Here is a 19649-nt window from a genome sequence, read left to right on the forward strand (position 1 = left end):
TTTTTTGCTTTGTGGTATTCTGCGTGTCTTTTTTATGGTGTGGCATGGTTGTGTTCTTGGGTTTGTTTCTTTTGAAGGGGAAGTGATGTGTTGTGGGTGAGGACATATTTTATCTCAGAATATACCAGGTCACATATGCCACTGAGAGTTCCATCTGCCTCGTTGGGAGCGGGGGGAATTTGAGGTGCGGAATGAAGTCCAATTAGCTTCCATATGCAAATGACCTTGAAACGCTGGCCCAATCAGAGAAGAGTGGCCTAGGCTGCAGTGGGTGGGAGAGAACTCAGGCAACACAGGAAGTGGATAGAGATACCTTGTGATTGACACATCACGGAGCCAACTGATTTTGGAGTGCATAGAACGTTGTGGGACCAAAACTCAATTATATATAAGGACAGAATACCCTGCCTTTCTTTGCAATGGGGACCCAAAGCAGTTTGTATCTTTCTCATCTCCTGTTTTATCCACACAACAACCAGTGGGCTAGGTCTGGCTGAGATTGTGTAACTGGCCCAAGGTCCATGTAAACTTCCATGGCAGAGTGGGGATTTGAACTCAGGTCTCCCTGATTCTAGCCTGAAACTCTAACCAGAACATACTAGTTTTTGTGCATTAGCAGCTGTTGAACAGCTGCAAGGAGCTGAGACTGGATGAGTCATGTAAGTCATGACGTAGCAAGTAACCCAGTGGTTGCTGGTGGGCTTACCTTGAGTCTTCCCTCAAAGGCCAAAGCAGCCCTGGAAAGGGCACTGCCCCCTCCCCCTGCCTTTTACAGACAGAAACCAAGACTTGGAGGCTGGCAATAGTTTAGTAGTTGCCTAGCAATGACCACTGAGGATAAAAGCACTGCTTTTATTATTTGGGATTTTCTACAAACCTAGGGTTTGTTCAGGTTTGCAGGAAAATCAGTCTTGTTTGTACATGGCCCTAATCTCTGAATTTCAGTATCCACAGGTGGGGTCATGTTGAGAATGAGATATATCAATACCTTACCTATGAAATGCCCCTAACATTTGTGTAGAATTAGTAGACAGATTCAATATACTATGGGGGGGGGAAATTATAACAAGGTGTCTGCTGCATTGGAAGTGCCTCTGTTTGACAATATCACATGACTGGCATTGTTTAGAGCACCTCTGAGAAAGGAATTTAGGGAGTAAAAAGACCTTGATGAATGGCAGTCTGCAAGGGGGCAGTGCATTGGAAGTCCAGAGGAATATGCAGCATGAAAAAGTAGAAAATTCTTCTCTAACTCAGAGAACCATCCTGGATGTTAAAAGTATATTTTGCCTTATTTGTGGCAAAAAACCTTCAGACACTTTGGGGCCTTGTCATGGTTTCAGTATACCTACCGGTTTTAGATCGCAGATTACCAGTGGCAAGGAGGAATTCAAACATCCTTGTAAAATCTGTTCCTAGGCCAACAATCTTCATCATGCTTTCTGAATTAATTGTTACGTTTGACTTCTGAGCTTTCTTTTCTAAGGCTATTTTAACGGACTGTAACCAAGCTTCCATCTTCTCCTGTGATACAGGATAAAAACAAGAAAAAATGCATCACGTGCAAACAGCATTTACATAAGACAACACTTTGCCATGTTACAAATGAGCATGCAATAAGGGACACTCCTGCCCCAATATAGGGATGGATGAAATACAGCTCAATCTGCCCTAGGTCTGCCTCAAATTGCCTGCTGAGTGGTCACGGCCAGGCCATGCACACATGCTCCCCTGCAGAATAGTGACAGAAGTCCCGCACATGTGATTATACCTTCTTGTCAAATGTCTTCCATGGAAATAAATACCAGTGATTTAATTGAATTTGCTATGTGAGTCTGAATACACTGGAACCTAGATTATGAGAAAGCTGGAAGGAGGGAATAAACAATACTGTTGTAACAACCATTAAGCCACTTGGAGACACTTCTGGCCGTCTCATTGCAGCACTCAAATAAGTGAGGGGAAGTTGCCTTCTTAAACTGCTACCTAGGTGTGGCTTCTTAAGACCTAAATTCTTGGCAAACCTATGCGAGGGGGAGCACACAGGAGAGTATCAGTGGGAAACAATCAGAGGCCCCGGTCACACGTGCCGGATATCGCGGGGGGGGCGTGGCTGTTTGCCCCGGAGTGAACTACCGCGCGGCCGCCGGATCAAACGTCCAGCCGACATCCCGTGGTTCGTGGGGAGGAGCCGATCATACGTCAATCCTGCGGTGCGGCAAAGAAGTGGTGCGGCGGGGGTTGTGTGTGTTTTTTTTTAAACCGAAGGGTGCGCATGTGCCGCTGGGTGCTTGTGTGTATCCCGTGGAGACTTGGGGAAAAAAAACCTTTTCGCGACGGGACATGGGCGGGTGCCGGATGCCACGAGCTACCACCGGAAACGTGATCAGACGCCTGCCCTTGCCCCGCGGTTTCCGGAAACTAGTACGTCAGAGGTACTAGTTTTTTACCCCACATCTTCGGCGGGAAGCCTCGGGTTAGCCACGGGAGCTCTACGCTTCCCAGATGTTGCGGTTTGATAATGCCTGGAAAATCCGCCTATCTTCCGTCTCTGTAGTGTGGCTAATTCTCCGTGTGACCGCAGCCAGAATAGAGCATCAGCAGTGTAGCTAAACTTCCTTTGCCAGGGTAACTGAACACGTTAAAGCACAAGATCTCCCCCTAGGACACTGAACTACCTGGTGTGACTAATTCTTTAAGTGACTGAAGCTCCTACTGTGAAGTGACCCAGCGTGCCATTTTATTCAAGGGATATTCAGCACACACATTCACTTGCAATCAGAACACCTCTGATGGGAGTGTGGAGTCAGGAAACGGGTGGCTCATGCTTTTTGGCTCCCCTGCAGAATAGTGACAGAAGTCCCAGGGTTCTTGGCTACTGCCTGTTGTATGGGTCTGTATTCTTGTAGCCACACTTAGCTTTGACTTCCAATATGATCCAAGGTGAAAAGCAATAAATCAGGGGGATTAAAAGGACTCTTTTGCATAAGATGCAAGGCAGGGCATGTCGAAACCCTGTTTTAGTCACTCAGTATCTAGATGTCCTGGTACTGCCTAAGGTTATTAGAATGAAGCCAAGAGAAGACAGTAAAATAGCCAGAAGCGGGCTAACAGAGGATTTTACATAGCTTACAAAACCTACTATTATGTGTTCCTAGCTCTATATAATGGTAGGTTCTGGCAAGACTTCTTTAAAAAAACTCCAAACACAGCACTCTCAAGTAATACCTTTAAAAACATGAGGTAAAGTTGTCCTGCAGTGAGCACTTCTTGATTCATTAAACTGTCAGGATTCTCTTCCATGCAGCCTTCTTTAGCTAAAGTAAACAGTTTCCGGGTCATGAGACACAGCAAGTAGAACTTTTCAGCGTTGGTTTTCAGGTGTATGCAGATGCACTGGCTGCCGGAACAAACAAAATGATCACTATTAGTCTAATTTACCATGGTTACCCTTGATCATTTTTTCAACCAAATAGTATCTGTTACTTCAGATTTTTAGCTTGACAGTAACTTTAATCAATTGCTATCCCTGCTGTGTTTTTGCTACTTTTAAGGTAACACAAACTGTCTGTTAGACAATGCGCAAAAACTGTTTATTCACATTGCTAGAGATCATCTTTACTGGAAAAGACAGAAAACAAAATTACATTACTTTTTCCTTACTGAAAATAGTAGCTTTCTGAGTGAAGATTTGTAATAAGAACTATCATAAAAAGCAGAGTAGGTACTGGCTTTTGTGAAAAATATATAAACAGGAACTTGGAAACAGCCTAATATACATAATTTATTCTAGTTACTGAATTTCACTGTTTTGAATTACAGATTCCCTAGCAGTATAATTAATTTTTCCATATTAACATTTTCTGAAACTACATATCTTTAACTTTTATCAGCTACAGAGATGCAACACAAAAAAGGCCAAATTTTTGGTTTGGGGCCATTCATAGGTTGACTTAAAAGATTTCCAAACTGATTTGGTTCTGAACTTCTCATGTTATAGACGACTTAAAACTATTTGACAAGTCCAGACATAGGTAAAATAGCTATTCAGACTGTCCACTTTCAGAGGCTCTTGACTTCATCTTGCTGGCTACTGCGCACAAGGATTATGGAGAAGCCTTTGGTCTGACCCAGCAGAGCTCTTCTTAAATATGTCAACACAGGCCAGAACAGATAAAATAACTTGGCAGCAGCAACGTCACCTAAAACTACCCTGTGAGGAATAGTTTAACTCAAATTGCTTTAGAGGCTTACGGATCATAAAAGGATACGCTATGATCAACTATCAGTGGACTTTGTTTTCTCACACAAGTAGTTATGAACTGTAAATCTGGACACCAAGAAGTTACTTAAACTTAGACATACTCAAACAGGAATTCTCCAACTTGTTCACTGGTGTGCCACTCGGGAAGGTCCAGTTTCACTCTGAAGCGCTGACCCAGGAAGTTCAGAACCTGTCTCTGCGTGATGCAGCCTTCTTCAACCACTAGCCTCAGCATCTGACACACACAGTTTCTGTAGAAAGTATCTTCTTCTTTTCCTTTCATCAACTCTTGGAAAATCTGGAAATCTGAGAAATTAACTAATGCCTGGAACACAAAAAAAGGGAAAGCTGGAACCAGTTAATTAGAAAACAGGGCAACATGCTGTGAAGGGGTCAGTTTGTCTAAAGTTTGTAACAACACCGGCAATCTAACATTTATTTAACTGAAGCACTTCTAGCACACCTTTCTTCACTTATGGAGTCAAGGTGAGCTACAACATCCATTAAAAACAGACCCATAAAAGTTTCTAAAATCACAGACTACAGATGACATAATAAATCAGTCAACACAATTTTACAATTGACAGTTACATACAATAATAGTCTCTCCAAAGAAATTTTAGCATAAATTTGCTCCACAACGCACACAGCCCTGTCCTTACCTGTCAGTGCCCATTGTTCGAGGGATACTTTTCCAGGACACAACTCCAAAAATGTTGACAGAAAAGTAAAAAGAACAAACCACAAAGCCTAGCCCCTCTGCCCTGTTCTCTGCACAACCCTCCCTTAAGCAGCGCAACTTGGCTGCAAATTGATCCGAAGGGCCTCCCCTCCTCCCTTGCCTACCCAGCCTCATGATCCCCTCCGCCCACACCATGGGAGGCACTGGGTCCTAGTGCTCCTCCAACACCCCAGGAGAGAAGCCACTGCGGCAGGGCCCAGCCATCGCTTCACGGGGGGGACGGGGGACGGGACTCAGCAGCGGCCAACCCCGCACATGCTCTCTTCTCAGTCGCCTCCTCGAGGAGCCATGAGCTGTGGTTGCCATTGCTGCTTCAGCTGCCGGCCTCTGCTCCTCTCCAAGCTCAGACAGCTGGCAGGAGGGGCTCCAGCTGGAAGTCAGGAAGAGCTGGCGAGGCTGTGGCAACTGCACACGGGAGTAAGGAGCACAGAGCATTGGGGGTGGGTAAGTCTGGCATCCTCCCAGGGTGGGGCCACCGCAGGTTCGGGGGGGGGCACTGCCCCCACATAGCTATAGCCACGGCTGAAAGCTGAGTGCACTTTGCATGGGAAACAGGTGGGTGATCTGAGGGTGTGTGTGGCCGCTCTAGCATGGGGTGTGTGTGTGTCTGTGGGTCCCACACTCTCCTGGAGCAGTGCTGGCATATCATACACCATGCAGGTTAGCAATACTGGGCAGGGGACTGGTGGGTGATCTGAGGGTATGTGTGGCCGCTCTAGCATGGGGGGGGGGAGTCTGTGGGTCCCACACTCTCCTGGAACAGTGCTGGCATATCATACGCCATGCAGGTTAGCAATACTGGGCAGGGGACCCAGGGTGGATGCAAGGGAGCTACTGCCACGGGTCCAGCATAAAGGGGCTGAAGGTTGTAGAGTGGTGTCCCTGCCCCCCAAAAAATGGGTCTCTGGGGTGGCCCACCAGCCGAGCCATCCTGTTGCCTCTTCTGCAGGGGAAAGCGTCAGTTCTCAGGCTTTTGCCTGCCACTGACCTCTCCCCCTGTGGGAACCTTGGCTGTGCTATTCAAATGCAGTGCCTTTCCACTGAGCCATGCCCGTCTGTGCAATGGTCTCTGCTTGGCCCCATTGGGCTGGTAGAGACATCAATGGAGTGCCATTGCTTCATGGCTTGCCTGCTTTGAACCTATCCTCATGGCCCAGTGGTTAGGGTGCTGGTCTTGGGTCTGGAGGCTGTGGGTTCAAGTGTGGCCTCTGTCCTTTTTTTTTAAACCCTTTTCCTGGGAAGGGGTGTGTGAAGCTCAGAGCAGGGATGATTATGTGTGTGGGCAGCCTTTTGCTGCCAGTCAGGCTCTTGCTAGGGAAGAAGTGGCTGTTCTGTCCATTGCATAGATGCCACTGCCCTGTGTGCTGGGGAGTCACTCAGCCCATGTGTCTTTGTTGGGGTTGCACTATTTCTGGGTCTTTCCTCCATGTCTGTTGGACGTGGGGAGTGGAGTCAAGGAGGAATGGCCAGATCAGTGGATGATGATTGGCTGCTTCTGAGTGCGCCACTCACAGGGGGGTGGGGGGGTCATTGGCTGCCATTTTCTGATTGGTGGATGTTGCTAGGGTTGCTACAAACTTCAGCATGTTTGCTATGCCATCTATGTCTTGCAGAGGAACTCGTGTTGTTAATTCTCCCTGCAAAATGTCCAGCAGTGCACTTTTACACTGATGACTGGCCACCACCATCACAGCAGCCCTCAGGATTAAGAACATAAGAGAAGCTATGCTGGATCAGGTCAATGGCCCATCCAGTCCAACTGTCTGTGTTACACAATGGCCAAAGCTGAGGTGCCATCAGTAGATCCACCAGCAGGGCCAGAACTCCAGAAGCCATCCCACTGTTGCCCCCCAAGCACCAAGAATACAGAGCATCACTGCCTCAACATAATGTCCCATCTATACGTTGTGGCTAACACCCACTCATGGACCCCTGCTCCATGTTTATTCATATGTGTTGCCCATGACTGAAATGTTTTAATGTTTGCTGCCTTGGAGACGCCAACCTGGATGGAAAGGAGACCTGAAAGAATTAAGTTGTGATTGCATTTCCTTAGCTTCCCTGGGGCTAATTAAAGAACTGCGTGCCTGGAGAGGAGGAGAAGCCCAGAGGCAATTGCTGCTCTTTATTATTTCAGCGTATAGTAGATTACATTGTTAAACAGCTTTGAGTGCCTTGATGGAAAGGCAGTATCTAAAGGCAGTTAGGATAGGAAGTAAACAGACTAATCCCAGTATTTGCAGGGTTACTGCATCATGCTAAAATAGCCCATAAATGTAGAAAGGATTTTAATGTACTGATAATTACTACAATACCTTCAGCACGAATCCCAGTGGGATAAAGAACAATTCTTTCTGACGAATGAAGTTCACCATCACTGTGCCACTTTCAAGATAATGAAGGGTCATGTTAACAGCAGTGTGCTCATCTCTAACGCAGTGCATTGAGACACCTAATGCCAACAAAAAGGAAGACATCTCAGTATTACTACATCATGCTACCATCTAACACAATTACAAGCAGTTGAAAAGTGAAAAGTGAACGTTTTACATTTACATTTTACTAATTTACATGCTGTTTGCCCTTAGCACTCTTCAAAGACAAGGAGTCCAGGCCCTGGTTTTCCTCACATTGAACCACGGTGTGACTGATGCAACTATTCCAAATGAAACCAATCTGATTTCTCAAGAGATGAACCACACAAATAAGAACATAAGAGACGCCTGATCCAACATTGGCGTCTCTTATGTTCTTATGTTTACAATAAACTCATTCCTGAAACTTAACAGTTAAAAAAAAAATCGAGATTGCTGCAAAACTGAAAAGGCATGCAATGACAAACTGATATAAGGGCTACACAATTTAGTTTCACTAGCTACCATGTAATTAACATTCATGTTTTGCAAATGAAAACAATGACAACACTGAACATATGACCCTTGTTTCTGATGTCTCAAACAGCCCTGCTTCTGGAGATGTGGGGTGCAAAGTACATGCGTCACCCCTGAGCTATGCCCCCTCCAATGCAGTTGTGCTGTACTATGATGTTATTTAAGCATTCGATAACCTGAGAAGTGGTGACTGACTATGCCTGATGGGTGTGGACTGGAGAAGCCATTCTTCTGTTTACTGCATCAGGGTTTCTCACAGAATTAAAACAGGCACATTAAAAAAAAAGAAGTATTATTGTAATAGGACATACAATAACTTTAAACAATTACCATATTGTGTGTAGCCAGGGCCTCTGGATTTCCACTTTGGTCTTATCAGTGCAAGGGGGAAGTTGCGCCTTGGCATGATTACCATTCGAATTATCTTTTCTATACCATTAATTATGAAATAGCCTCCCATTTCCTGCCAAAAGAATAAAAATTCATAGCATTTAGTACTAAGGAAAGCTGCGAGAGTTAACAGGGAGATCAATTCCAGCATTAGTTAATTAACAAAGGAAAATGTTTAAGTCTTGGCACACCAAATTAAAGGCATTCTTGGGCATTTTCAGACTCTTCTGGTCAGAAGTATCAGGGAATGAAAAAGAAACATGGCTTTTCCATAACAACAATGGCAGGGGACACAGAATACTGCTTAGGCTAACCATGGTTGGCAGAGGAGGATATCCTGTAGGCTCATGCACTCCTTTCCCTCCAACCCCCCTACCTTCTGTTTCACAGCTAGCTATGGTTAGTATTAAAGGTCTGCACTGTATATACTAACCGTCATCTGCTCAACCCATAGTTTGCAAATGTGCTTCTAAAGATTGTTACAAACTGTTTATTTTTCCTAAGTATGATTATTAAAGAGAGATTGGATTTATACCCCTGGATTTATAACACTGGAGGAGGTGTAATAATTAATCACAGAAACTGAGAAGTGAACACTCCCCCCCCCACAGCTTATTTAGCACTTAAAAAAACACAGCAGGAGGGGACAAGAGCTCTGCAGGGAGGCCCGCCCCCCAGCACTTTGTAGTATCTATAAAATGGTGTCAGTGTCCTTGTGGTGGTAATGAGGACACTGTCACACTCCATTTGGCTCTACGAGAAATGGGAAACGCCTGTGTTATTAGGAAGAAAGACAAAGGTGTCAGCCCATGGGGTACACATGACTTGGTGATTATGGTATGATTTGGCAGCTTTATGTTAACATCAGCTCAACATATTATATTCAGGTGAGTAGCCGTGTTGGTCTGAAGCAAGAGAACAAAGCACTATACATGCCCACAAAAGCTTATAAAGGTAAAGGTTTCCTTGCTCGAAAGCCAGTCAAATCCGACTCTAGGGTTGCGGTGCTCATCTCCGTTTCAAAGCCGAAGAGCCAGCGCTGTCTGAAGACGTTTCCGTGGTCATGTGGCCGGAATGACTAAACACCAACGCGCAGGGAACGCTGTTACCTTCCCACTGAAGTGGTACCCATTTATCTACTTGCAATTTCTTGCTTTCGAACTGCTAGGTTGGCAGGAGCTGGAACTAGAGATGGGAGCTCACTCCATCATGCGGCACCCGGGTCTCAAACTGCAGAACTACTGACCTTCCACAGCCTGCAGTTCAGCGTCGTAACCACTTGAGCCACCACAGCTCCTTATACTTATACCCAGTATTAAACTGTGTTCATCTTAAAGGTGCCACTGGACTCAGACATTGTTCCTTCAACATATTAAAGCTTTTCTCTACTAGCATTCTCATATATCCAGTATTTTAAAAACTCACCAATGTTGGCATTTTGGCAATGAGAACATTTATTTTCATATTAAAAGGCGTCCATAGATAAAATCTTTAATCAGTTTCCAGAACTACTATTAAACAGTATGAACTCTGGCTAAGGCTTCAATCCTTAGAGGGACTTTTGTTCATGTAACTCTGCATCAGACAGCACCAAGATTAACTGTTACCTCTTCTTCCTCGTGGTGTTCGATTAGTTCTTTGGGAGAAAGGCCATAGAGATTGCATAGCTTGGACTTCACCATAATTGGAATATTTCCAAGGGACTGCTTAATAATCCCTTTAGGGGAGCCATTCAATGACCAGCTAATATCAGCCTATATAGAAAAAATATGAATAATTTTAGAAACGTATAGATATAACAATAAAAGAGAAAAGATACAAAATAGGGGAAAGGATATGGTTGCCATCCCACCAATGGGGGCAGGGGTTCCCTGATTTCCAGCCCTCTGATCTGCCCACTGGCCAGCTGCCAGCAGGGGGAGCCCCACTCCCCAAGAGCTCCCCGGTGTCACCTGGAGGTGACATAATCATGGTGTGCACGCAAAGTGCGCGCCCGCAACATCCAGGAACAGAACCTCCACCACCACCCCCTGCTGGCAAGAAGGTAGGGGCCTGGCAACCCTAGGAAAGGCACAAAACCAAAATAGGACCCAAAGTAAGTAGAAAATACCAAAAATCAACAAATACCGTGCTACAGATTATTACAAAGTATCTCAAGTAATTTTTAATATATTTTTGGTTTTATATTATTTTTTCTATATTTCTTATAAATTCGTTTTTTATTATTATTTTATTATTATTTGTTTTTAAATAATAATTATTTACAACAATGAACATCTAAAGCATTAAACAAGCAACAATCTCCCTTATAAATAAAAGCTGAATGGTGGTGGCACTTCTCTAGAACATTCCACACGCTCCAAAATCAGTTTGCTCTCTGATCTGTCATTCAGAGGGTGTCCCTATCCACTGGCTGCTTTGCCTGAGTCCTGCCTCCAACATTCTAAACATTTTGCTGTTCTCCCCCCCCATAGCCAGTCAGAACACAGAGGTTATTTGCATATGCAGCCTCATTGGCCTTTGCCTCGGAACACAGAGGTCGTTTGCATATGCGACTTGATTGGCTTTTGCCTCTAACATTCTAAACAGTTTGTTGTCCTGAGGTAAAATGTGTCCAATCTCCAGGTGAGGGCTGGAGATCACTCAGAATTACAACTGCTTTCCAGATAGCAGAGATCAGTTCCCCTGGAGAAAATGGTGGGCTCTGTATCCTTATATGCTGCTGAGGTGGGCCCCGTATGACAGCCACCTTGTGCTTGAAAATATCTGTTGAACTCCCTGAGGAAGACACTGAAACAAGAGGATATCTGGACCTTTGTTGGAGGAAGAATGAGCACTAATTCAAAATAGACTTAAAGGAGTCCTCCCTCTAAAAACGTTTGTACAAATAAGGAGGACTGGTGTTAATAAGGGGGTTGTGCAATATCTTTTGTGAGATATAAAAAGACGATACTTAGATGTTTGGATATACGATTCTATGTGTTAATGTTTATATGATAATTAATACAATGGTGAATTATTTATAAGAAATATAGAAAAAATAATATAAAAACAAAAAAAATATAAAAATTACTTGAGATGCTTTGTAATCCTCTGTAAACCCTAGGAAAGGAATAGTTACAAGGTAAATATTTTACAAAGGCAACCAGTACTGAGGGACCCCCCCCCCCAAGCATGAAACAAACTACATGGTGCTTCTCCATGCTAAGTCTAAAGGATGACCCACTGGAGAGATGTGGAATTAACACCATCCTTTGGCCCACGGTCACACACTCAGTCTCGGTGTTGAACAGGAATTTGCGCATAGGTCTCCTCAAGTCTAAATCCAACATTCTATTCATCACATCATGCTGGTTTTACAAATTCCCCATTGGGGGGGGGGGGGGGGGACACCATAAAGCATCCACAGAATACATGGTTCAAACCCAAATAAAATGATAAGTTACTAACTACAAGATAGGAGAATTAAGACACCAATACATAAGATCACCACCATTGAAATGTTTTAATCTTAAGCAGGAAAGTTTTTGATGTGCACTTAAATGACCCAGATACTTAGATCTAGCACATACAACAAGGTTTCATCAGTAACAGGGACCTATTTAACACACTGATGTTTGCATTCCAAGGCAGAATTGCACAGCAATAGTAAGTTCTCATCCTGTGGGGAGGTGTCACTTACAAACACATACATTTATTTCCTTTTAATCTTCTCTGTAAGAAGCTCTTTCTCTCTCTCCAGACTGATCAAGATGGGTAGCCACGTTAGTCTGTCTGTAGCAGTAGAAAAGAGCAAGAATCCAGTAGCACCTTAAAGACTAACAAAATATGTGGCATGGTATGAGCTTCCATGAATCACTGCTCAATTCACGAAAGCTCACACCCTGCCGTGTATTTTGTTAGTCTTTAAGGTGCTACTGGACTCTTGCTCTTTTCTATCTCTCCAGATTGTTATGTGAGAAGACCTCCACATATTTACCACTCCCATATATACCCTGAGTTGGATCCAGTGAAAGGCCTGTGGATCTTCTCCACTTTCCCCTTCCCCGAGCAGTCTTTTCCAACTAGGCAAGTTTGTTCCCAGGGTTGCAGAACCTACATGGGCTAATAGCCACAGTGATCAGGAGTTCATCTGGGATAAGACCAAATTGCTTCCTTCTTCCCCTTCTGTCAGCAGAGCTCTCACCAGAGGAGAGCTAGTATCCGTATCTTCCCCCCACTTTGCCACTCACCTTATCAGTCATACACCCTCTATACATTAAAAACTTTCAGTTTTTAAACCTTTTGGCTTTCTAAGGTGCATATAAAGATGCTCAGAACACGATGAAGCATCATTTCACTCCTTTACACTGTTACTCACCATCAGTTTCCCACGGTAGGTGCTTCTGCGCCCCCTGCATTCTGCTGGGTAAACTTTCAGTTCTTTACATATACTGCCCTTTGGTACCATAGGTGGACTGATCACAGCCCCAATAATTGCCAAAGTGATCCGATCATGCTTAAATGCAAACTCTAGAGGTGGAATAGCCTGAAAAGAAAAACAAGCCAACCCAAAGGTTATCTACACTCATTAGAAACAAACAGCATATAAGAGATTCAGCCTACCGTGTCAGAGGCAACTATTACATAGAGCAAATAAAATGCAAGTCTGTGATCAGGAAGCCAAAAAGGGAATATGAGGAGCATATAGCAAAAAACATAAAGACCAACAATGAAACTTTCTTCAAATACATTAGAAGCAGGAAACCAGTCAGGGAGGCAGTGGGGTCCTTGGATGACCAAGGGGTAAAAGGAGTACTGAAGGATGATAGGGAAATGGTTGAGAAGCTAAATGCATTTTTTGACTCTGTCTTCACTGTGGAAGATGAGAAGTGCTTGCATCCAAAGGGATCTGTCGAGGATGGGAGTGGGCGTCAACATGGCAAACGGGGCTCAATGTGGCCAAGTGCAAAGTGATGCACATTGGAGCCCAAAATCCTAAATATAAATACACATTGATGGGGTCCAAACTGGTAGAGACTGACCAAAAGAGATATCTTGGAGTTGTAGTAGATAACTCAATGAAAATGTCGAGACAGTATCATAATTCTCCTGTATAAATTGAAGGTGCGACCTCATTTGGAGTACTGTGTACTCCAGAACTGGTGGTCACCACACCTCAAAAAGGATATTGTAGCATTGGAAAAAGTGCAGGGCAACTAGAATGATAAAAGTGTTGGAACACTTTTCCTATGAAGACAGGTTAAAATGCTTGGGGCTCTTTAGTTTGGAGAAATGACGGCTGAGGGGTAACATGACTGAGGTTTATAAGATTATGCATGGGATAGAGCAGGTTGAGAAGGAAGTCCTTTTCTCACAATGCAAGAACTCGTGGGCACTCAATGAAATTGCTGAGCAGTCGGGTTAGAACAAATAAAAGGAAGTACTTCTTCACCCAAAGAGTGATTAACACATGGAATTCACTGCCACAGGAGATGGGGGCAGCTACAAGCATGGACAGCTTCAAGAGGGAATTAGATAAGCATATGGTGCAGAAGTCCATCAGTGGCTATTAGCCACAAGGTATAGACAGGGACTCTCAGGCTGGGGCAAGTGATGCTCTGTATTCTTGGTGCTTGGGGGGGGGGGCAACAGTGGGAGGGCTCCTAGTGTCCTGGCCCCACTGGTGGTTCCTCCTGATGGCCCCTGATATTTTTGGCCTCTGTGTGACAGAGTGTTGGACTAGATGGGCTATTGGCCTGATTCAACATTGGCTTCTCTTATGTTCTTAAGTTCTAATAGGAAACAGAAGCCTTATTCATCTTCTTCATTCCTCATCACCCATGATGCTACAGTGAGGGGCCAGAACCTAATGACAGGACACATACTTTCCACTGAAAATACCCTGGTTAAATTCCTAGCATCTCTATCTAAATACTGGGCTAGGGAGGATATTCCTCTCCCTAAGACCCCAGAAAACATAAAACCGAGCTAAACAGGTCAATGGCCTGACTTGCTATAACGCAGTTTTGTGCATCTGTGCACTAGTCAAGGGCCCCCCTAACTTCGTTTAGCTTGCGGGCGCTTTTGGACTTCTAGGAAACGGTAGCAGGCATCACAATGTGGAGATCGGAAGGAGAAACCACAAAACACTGTGTGGGAGATTCCAAGCCAAATATCTGTCTATGCTAGAAACAGGGGTTTCTGAATGGGTGCGCCTGGCCAATCCAAAGGTCCTTGCTTTTTCCTGTTCCATCGAAGAGTCTGAAATTGACCCTCAGGTAGAAGAAGCAAACGGGTACCAGGAAAGACATCAACGGGGATCACCGCTCACTCCCTCTCTTCCTTGGCTACCCGCTTAGCCCACAGATCCCTCTGCCCCACTTTCCCCGCAGTGCTTCACCTGTACTGCCCGGTACAGCCCTTCGCCCACGGCATGGTTGAAGGACTCGATGTGCGCTCGTGTCACTTCCTGCAGCGCCGAGAGCTGCTGTTCCTTAACCAGCCCATAGCTCGGCTCCGTCAAGTGCTTAAGGCTGGGGGAATCCGGCAAATCCCGCCACTTGCACGCGGCTTCCATGCTTTTCTGTGAGCGTACAAGACGCCGGAAACCGATCGCAGAGCTTGCTGGGACGTGTAGTTCGCTGGCAGAGCAGAACACTCCCAAAATGCCTTGCGCATAGAACACGCCAAACCAATGTTCCGTAGCTTGCTCTGCGCAGCTTTTCGTGTTCTCCACTGCCTGGAGGGTATGGCGCCATCTGGGCTTGGAGGAAGGTAGCCTGCTTCTGAGAATTTGGCGTGCTGCGTATTTTTGGAACTCTAGCCTCTTTCTTTAGACTTGTAGGGGGCAGCTGGTGTAGTAGCATTGCTTAAACTTCGGCGCAGTAGAGCATCTGCTTTGCTTGCAGAACGTGATCTCCCAAGTTCAGTCCCTAGTGTTTCCAGTTAGAAAGCGAATTATGTGGAAAACCTGGAGCCCTGACTTACTGCTGCTGGTTAAGAGTAGATATTGATATGAAACTGCCTACAAATCAGTATAGAACTAGGAAAAAGGCCCGTTGTGGAAATAAATACAACTGCCTCTAGAAAGAGGCTCTGGGCGGGTGCCCCGGCCTTGGACACAGTATCAATTTGCTGTGGCGACCTCAGCAAGGTATAATGACACTGAGGCCACCATTTTCTCCAGAGGAACTGATCTCTTCTATGTAAAGAACAGTTGTAATTTTGAGTGATCTCCAGCCCTCACCTGGAGATTGGCAACGATGGTTCCCTAGAAGGGAATAATTGGTTTGGTGGGTGGAGTCTATGGCTTTGTACCTGTCCGAGGTCCCATCATGCCTCCTGAAACTTCACCTTCTCCAGGCTCCATCCCTCACATCTCCAGAAATTTTCCACCTGGAGTTGGCAACCCTATCTTCTTTCCCAGCCAATCATCAACCTACCTTTATTTCCCCCTCACTCTTCAGCTGTCTTCCCCCCACACACCTGCAGCCTCTCCCGTGCTCTGAAGCCCTGATTGCTATGTCACATTGGCTGTCATAACGGGGGCCACCTCAGCAGCATATACAGAGCCCACCATTTTCTCCAGGGGAACTGATCTCTGCCATCTGGAAAGCAGCTGTAATTCTGAGTGATCTCCAGCCCTCACCTGGAGATTGGACACATTTTACCTCAGAACAGCAAAACTGTTTAGAATGTTAGAGGCAAAAGCCAATCAAGTTGCATATGCAAATGACTTCTGTGTTCAGAGGCAGAGGCCAATGAGGCTGCATATGCAAATAACCTGACTGGCTATGGGGGGGGGGGGGAGGATTAGCAAAATGTTTAGAATGTTGGAGGCAGGACTCAGGCAAAGCAGCCAGTGGATAGGGAGACCCTCTGAATGACAGATCAGAGAGCGAACTGATTTTGGAGCATGTGGAACGTTCTAGAGAAGTGCCACCACCATTCGGCTTTTATTTATAAGGGAGATTAGACCCTTGGTCCATCAAAGTCAGTATTGTCTACTCAGACTGGTAGTGGCTCTCCAGGATATCATGCAGAGGTCTTTCACATCACCTACTGCCAGTACTAAGTACTTTTAACTGGAGATACCGGGTATTGAACCTGGAACCTGCATGCCAAGCGGATGCTCTGCCACTGAGCCACAGCCCCTCCCTCTGTTGGCCCACCATAGGCCAACAGCCTGGTTTAGTATAAGGTAGTTTCATATTCTCTCCCCCTCAACACATTTCTCTCACACTCATTTTAATAATTAAAAAGGTTGTAGCTGCATATGGTAATAGAATTATACCGTTTAGGATGAGGCCAAAACAGTGCCTTTAAGGGTAACATTAGTGTGGCAGGCCCTCTGCTTTATCTCTCACCCTCCCAAATGTCCTTTTAAATGAACATTGAATGTTGGACAACATTACAGCTGTCGTCATATTGATTCAGTGTTCATGTCTGAAAGTCTATGTGGGGAGTACTACTCACCTCCTTAAAGTTCATTTGATGGAACATAGATCCTGCTTGAATAGAATCTTGGAAGCTCCTTTGATTTCTCACTATTTTGAATTTAATCATCCACTTGATGACCTGCATTTCTGTGTTTTGTATAAATATAGGGGTATTCCCAATGTTAATGAGAACATACATAAGATCTTGCTTCAGGAAGAACATTCTGGATTCACAAACATCAAACACTAGCCTTTTGGTCTTAATTCTTCCACTGATTTTTCCTGTTTTTTGTAAAGTATGTTGTGTCTGCCGGATTCTGTTCCTTTAATTTTGTCACAGGTGTGGTTAATTATTGGTTTCCTTCGTGAAGTGATAAGGCTTTTGGTATCTTTCTGAGCATATTGCTTCAGCTTCAGTGCTTGATGTGAAAGTGTATTGATGGATGGGCAGAAAGCTCAATTTCTATTATAATTTTACATGATTTTTTCTGCATTGTATACTATTTCATGCATTTATGTATGTTATAGAATTCTCTTGGAATTGATCTCTCTTGGATCACTGAAAAAGTGATCTGTGAACTGATTTTTAAGTTGATGACATCAACTCACATCTTTTTTTTGGCACGAACTATGCACACAAGCACATTTTTCTTACAAGTAACTTTATTCACATTAATTTGTGCTATGGATTGTTCTGGAATGAATTTGGACTTTTCTATGCAATATGCAATTGGAAATACTGGTACTGTGAACTATTGTGACCTTTATTGTACTTTAGTGGAATATATATGCCTTGCACTTTTTAATATCCAATTTGTGAATTGGTTTTCGTTATTGTCCACTGCACTTTCTGTTTAGGTCTTGATCTATTTTCTGTGGTTCTCTCTGGTTGTACTTTCATTGTGGGGGTGGAGTCACTGTGGAAAGCAGGGTGGTTCCAAGGCAGCAGTGTCAATCTCTCGTGTGTGTATGTGGGGGGGGGGAATAGTTAATGCTTGCCAGAATAAAAATGTAGCCCTGCAGCACCTTCTCAACCGGACCTCCTGAAACATATAGGCCTCAGCAGCTACTGGCAAGTGGTGTGTTCCTAGACAACAACTAGGGTTGCTACCTCTGGGATGGCAAATTCCTGGAGATTTGGGGGTTGAGCCTGGGGAGGGCCAGGCTTGGGAAGGGGTGGGTGTTTAGTAGGGTATAATACCCACCAGTCCACCCACAAATCAGCCATTTTTTTCCCCAGAGAACTTATCTTTGTAGCCAGGAGACCAGTTGTAATTCTAGGGAATCTCCAGGCCCTACTTTGAGGGTGGCAACCCTCACAAAAACTCTGATACAAACCGAAGGTAGGCTTTGCTAACCCAGATGACAATGACACTGCAACACATATGTCTGATGCTGGAGGTGAACAGTGTTAGAATTCTTTTCTACCTTTTCCAGAAGGTAGCCATAATCTGTTTAGGTAAAGGCTCCCTTGCTCGAAAGCCAGTCCAATCCGACTCTAGGGTTGCGGTGCTCATCTCCGTTTCAAAGCCAAAGAGCCAGCGCTGTCCGAAGACGTTTCCGTGGTCATGTGGCCGGCATGACTAAACACCAAGGCGCACAGAACGCTGTTACCTTCCCACTGAAGTGGTACCTATTTATCTACTTGCAATTTCTTGCTTTCGAACTGCTAGGTTGGCAGGAGCTGGAACTAGAGACGGGAGCGCACTCCATCATGCGGCACCCGGGTCTCGAACTGCTGAACTACCGACCTTCCATAGCCTGCAGTTCAGCGTCTTAACCACTTGAGCCACCACAGCTCCACTAATCTGTTTACTTTGACGCATATCCCCCATTCATTTAGGAAGGCAGAGATTCGTAAAGTCAGCTAATATTAAGCCAGTTGGTAATGTTCTTAAAGGTAACAAGTTGATCACATGACATTTCTTATGTATCTATAGTCCCATATTTTTAGTGATATTTTTCGGGGGGAGGGGGAGGAAGAATCACAAATGTTCCACAAGGAAAAGTTGGGTTTATTATTATTTTTAAAAAATTGCTTCAGAGAGGTTTGAATACAAAATTCAGCAAACCATGCACTGCTTACCGCCACATATTCTGTCAGACACAAACATAGAAAAATCGCAGTACAATATTCTGAAGACAAACAAAATATCATTCTGATGTCAGTTTTGGTGTCATGAACACAGCCCAGGGTGGCTTTGGATTTTTTTTAGAAGTTCAAGCATTTTAGCAACACTAAATACCCTTTTGATCTTTAATGTATTCTTCTTGTAACTGAAAGAGCCCAGAGAATGAGAAATGCTCTGACCATTCATCTACATTCAGGTCCCAGACTCTCAGCTCTTATAAATCATTGTGTTTCTGGCTCTCATGTACCAGGAAAGGATGCTATGAGCAATTCTCTTGGTATATATGACTTCCATGTTGTGTTAAATAGGAAGTGCACGTATTTTCCAGCCACAGTACCCAAAACTCATATTTGAGGGTACATGTTTGCACAAAGCTGCAAAATACACACATTATCCTTTTCACACAAAATGGCAACTGCACGTAGGGTGCTCACCTGGTATGCAAGGTAGGCACGCCAGAAATGCAATGCCTGAGAAGAGTTAAAGGCAGTGCCATATGCAAGGTTGGATGAAATTGGTTTTATCCACTTGGTTCTGTGCCACAGATCACATTAATGCTTTCATAATTATTTGCATGCCAACCTCTTTAAAACTGTAGTGGTAGCACATTTAGTTTTTTAGCATAGATGTACATTCTGAGTGGGATGTTTTGCTATGACATAAAACATACATCTATCTGCAACAGCTGCAGCAAAGTAAACATTCCATTTCTAGACAATACCACCCCATAACACACACATACATATATTCAAAGAATAGCTTCATATATAACCTTTAACATTGCAGCATCATGACATCTTACCTGCTGAA

At 44.4% G+C, this 19649-nt stretch overlaps 1 protein-coding gene across 1 annotated transcript in view; it reads right to left on the minus strand.

The window, feature by feature from the left end:
- Positions 1-14855, minus strand: part of POLR1B (polymerase (RNA) I polypeptide B) — a 24748-nt gene extending 9893 nt beyond the window's left edge. Inside the window, exons 1-8 of the mRNA XM_015416137.1 lie at positions 14670-14855; positions 12648-12815; positions 9895-10041; positions 8228-8360; positions 7322-7458; positions 4366-4589; positions 3229-3400; positions 1353-1524 (exon numbers count right to left, since the gene is read on the minus strand). Of these exons, the coding sequence (XP_015271623.1) occupies positions 1353-1524; positions 3229-3400; positions 4366-4589; positions 7322-7458; positions 8228-8360; positions 9895-10041; positions 12648-12815; positions 14670-14846 (1330 nt within the window). The 5' untranslated portion in view covers positions 14847-14855. The remainder of the gene's footprint in view (positions 1-1352; positions 1525-3228; positions 3401-4365; positions 4590-7321; positions 7459-8227; positions 8361-9894; positions 10042-12647; positions 12816-14669) is intronic.
- Positions 14856-19649: the final 4794 nt, after the last annotated feature.

This window comes from Gekko japonicus, unplaced genomic scaffold (genome assembly GCF_001447785.1).
Source record: "Gekko japonicus isolate JY-2015 unplaced genomic scaffold, Gekko_japonicus_V1.1 scaffold339, whole genome shotgun sequence".
Taxonomy (NCBI): Eukaryota; Metazoa; Chordata; class Lepidosauria; order Squamata; family Gekkonidae; genus Gekko; species Gekko japonicus.